General features: G+C 40.3%; 1 protein-coding gene across 1 annotated transcript in view; it reads left to right on the forward strand.

Moving 5' to 3' along the window:
* The window catches only part of slc25a48 (solute carrier family 25 member 48), a 7,369-nt gene extending 5,258 nt beyond the window's left edge, over positions 1 to 2,111 (forward strand). Inside the window, exons 6-7 of the mRNA XM_016455468.1 lie at positions 1,167 to 1,300; positions 1,599 to 2,111. Of these exons, the coding sequence (XP_016310954.1) occupies positions 1,167 to 1,300; positions 1,599 to 1,703 (239 nt within the window). The 3' untranslated portion in view covers positions 1,704 to 2,111. The remainder of the gene's footprint in view (positions 1 to 1,166; positions 1,301 to 1,598) is intronic.
* The last annotated feature ends 282 nt before the right edge of the window (positions 2,112 to 2,393 follow it).

Genomic DNA, 2,393 nt, shown 5'->3' on the forward strand with positions numbered 1-2,393 from the left:
GAGTCCCCGGATCCGCCATGGCACCCCGAACGGGTACCGCTCTGGAGGCCCACTGTCCCGTGTCTGTCCTAAGGGACCTCCAGAGTGCCCACCCCCCCCTCCCCATTGGATGTTATATGGCGTGAGGTCACGGCTTCCGGAGGGGGGCGATATGTCAGACTCTGTTCCATGTTTTGTCTGTGTCTTGCTCCCCAGGTGTTCCTTTCCCATGTTTAATTTGTCCCAGGTGTTCCCCATGATGGTTCATGGATCCCAGGTGTGTCTCGTCATCCCCTCCTCCTGTGTGTATTTAAAGTGTTCCCAGTCCCTAGTTCTCTGTCCGCTGTGTACGTCTTCCTGTGAACGTCTTCCTGTGAACGTCTTCGTGTGAATGTCTTCCTGTGTTCGTCTCCCTTGGTTCCTTGGTGCAAATAAAGTCTTGGTAAAGTATTCTCCAGCGTCTCCTCGTTCCTCGTGTGTGTGCAACGTGACAGGTGTGGATTACTTGTGGATTATTGTGATGTTTTTATCAGCTGTTTGGACTCTCATTCTGACGGCACCCATTCACTGCAGAGGATCCATTGGTGAGCAAGTGATGCGATGCTAAACTGCTCGTGGTCTGACGGTGAGTATTTTCAGTCCATTTTCATTTTTGGGTGACCTACTGCTTAATTTTTTCTATGCTTGTCATAATGCATTATAGGATTGGCTTCACAAAAGAGACATTTAATACTGTTGTAAAATGTGGTCATATCTTATCTCAGAATGCAGTATAATACAATAAACCTTGCATAAAATGCAGTTCACTAGGTTTAACAGAGCTATTCTTTTCCAGCCTGAATGTGATGCTTACCAAAAGAAACACCAGATGCACTTGTAGTGTTTTTCAGTCTGTTTGCACAAGTGTTGAATTGTTTAAAAGCTATGTCAGACCCTCTGTGTCACACCAAACCACTTCTCAGCAGTCATGCACAGATTAACAAGTGTACGTTTGGTTAAGGATAGTGGGAGGCTGCATTGTTTTGAAATTTGTCAGTGTACTTCCCATTAAAAATTTCCCTCCTGTTGGTGTATGATGGGAAAGGCCTGGTTTAACCTAAATATGACCCTATTGGGAGTCAGGTAATTTTAGGACACAGAATACTTCACATGAGATTTCACCCGTTGGTTATGCTGTTGTTCCACAGGATCCATCTCGTGGGTCACCGCCACACCAGCAGACGTGGTGAAAAGCCGGTTGCAGGCGGATGCTATGCAGCACAGGAAATACAAGGGTATTCTGCACTGCATCATGCAAAGTTACAAGACCGAGGGAATACATGTAAGTTGCTGAAGGGTTTCAAACAAAGTTGTAACGCAACAGCTGTAGGACATGCACAGCTGCTAAACAGTTAACAAGTTGAAACCAGTGCATGCTCAAACATGTTTAATCAGGTTAAAAAATGTGGTGGTATAAAATGTTATATATAATGTATCTATGTGTCACACACACAGTTTATAAAGGCCTGGTATAAGTTATAACCAAAATTAATATGCTGATTCAGAGTTTTGTGAAATATGAATGTAATACTGATGCTTTTGTTCTTTTTTCACTTCTTTACTATCAATGTCCAATGCAGGTTTTCTTTCGTGGAGCGACTGTCAATGCTATCAGAGGATTTCCAATGTGTGCAACTATGTTTCTTGGTTACGAGCTTTCCCTCCAGTTTATCCGCAGTTTCTAAAACAGACTCATTCTGCTCCCGAGGAGGGTTTTAGAGGGTTCGTGATTTTAATGGCATGTAGAGACTTGTATGTGAGTTCATTGTTGATACAATGAAGAGTAACAGTGAAGCTTTTAGGTTTTTCTTATATTAAGAAAATAGGTACTTATTCTGAAAATATTTTGCTGAGATATTTTAATATATGATTATGCATCACCTGCATGAGAATGATACACTAATTTATATTTTGCTTGTACACATGTATATGTATTCTGCATTTGCAATTGGTCACATTTATGCATTATCACCTAACAAACCATTAGCCTGTACATGAATGAGATTTTCAGTCAGCTGTCAGTGCAATGTGGCTTTAAAATGATTATCTGCTAATGAAATATTATTCAAATATGTAAATAAATCAAATGGTATACTGAAGTAAAGTGTCTGCTTGTTTGTGTGAATCAATTTCAAACTAATACTGATGTATTTTATTTGATGAATTTTAATGAGCTTTTATTTTTGTCGACGTACCTCTCGAGATAGAATTTTGAAAATATTGCAGTTTGAAAACAGTTAATATTTCAGATGCTCTTTTATTGCAACCTCCACTGTCTTATTAGCATCTGATTATTATGCAAATGGGAATATCAGCTCAAGAAGAAAGCTGTAAAAAGTACAGGGGTTGCACAAATAATGTGAACACCTGGGAAA

Source organism: Sinocyclocheilus anshuiensis, unplaced genomic scaffold (assembly GCF_001515605.1).
Source record: "Sinocyclocheilus anshuiensis isolate Anshui unplaced genomic scaffold, SAMN03320099.WGS_v1.1 scaffold235, whole genome shotgun sequence".
NCBI classification, from domain to species: Eukaryota; Metazoa; Chordata; class Actinopteri; order Cypriniformes; family Cyprinidae; genus Sinocyclocheilus; species Sinocyclocheilus anshuiensis.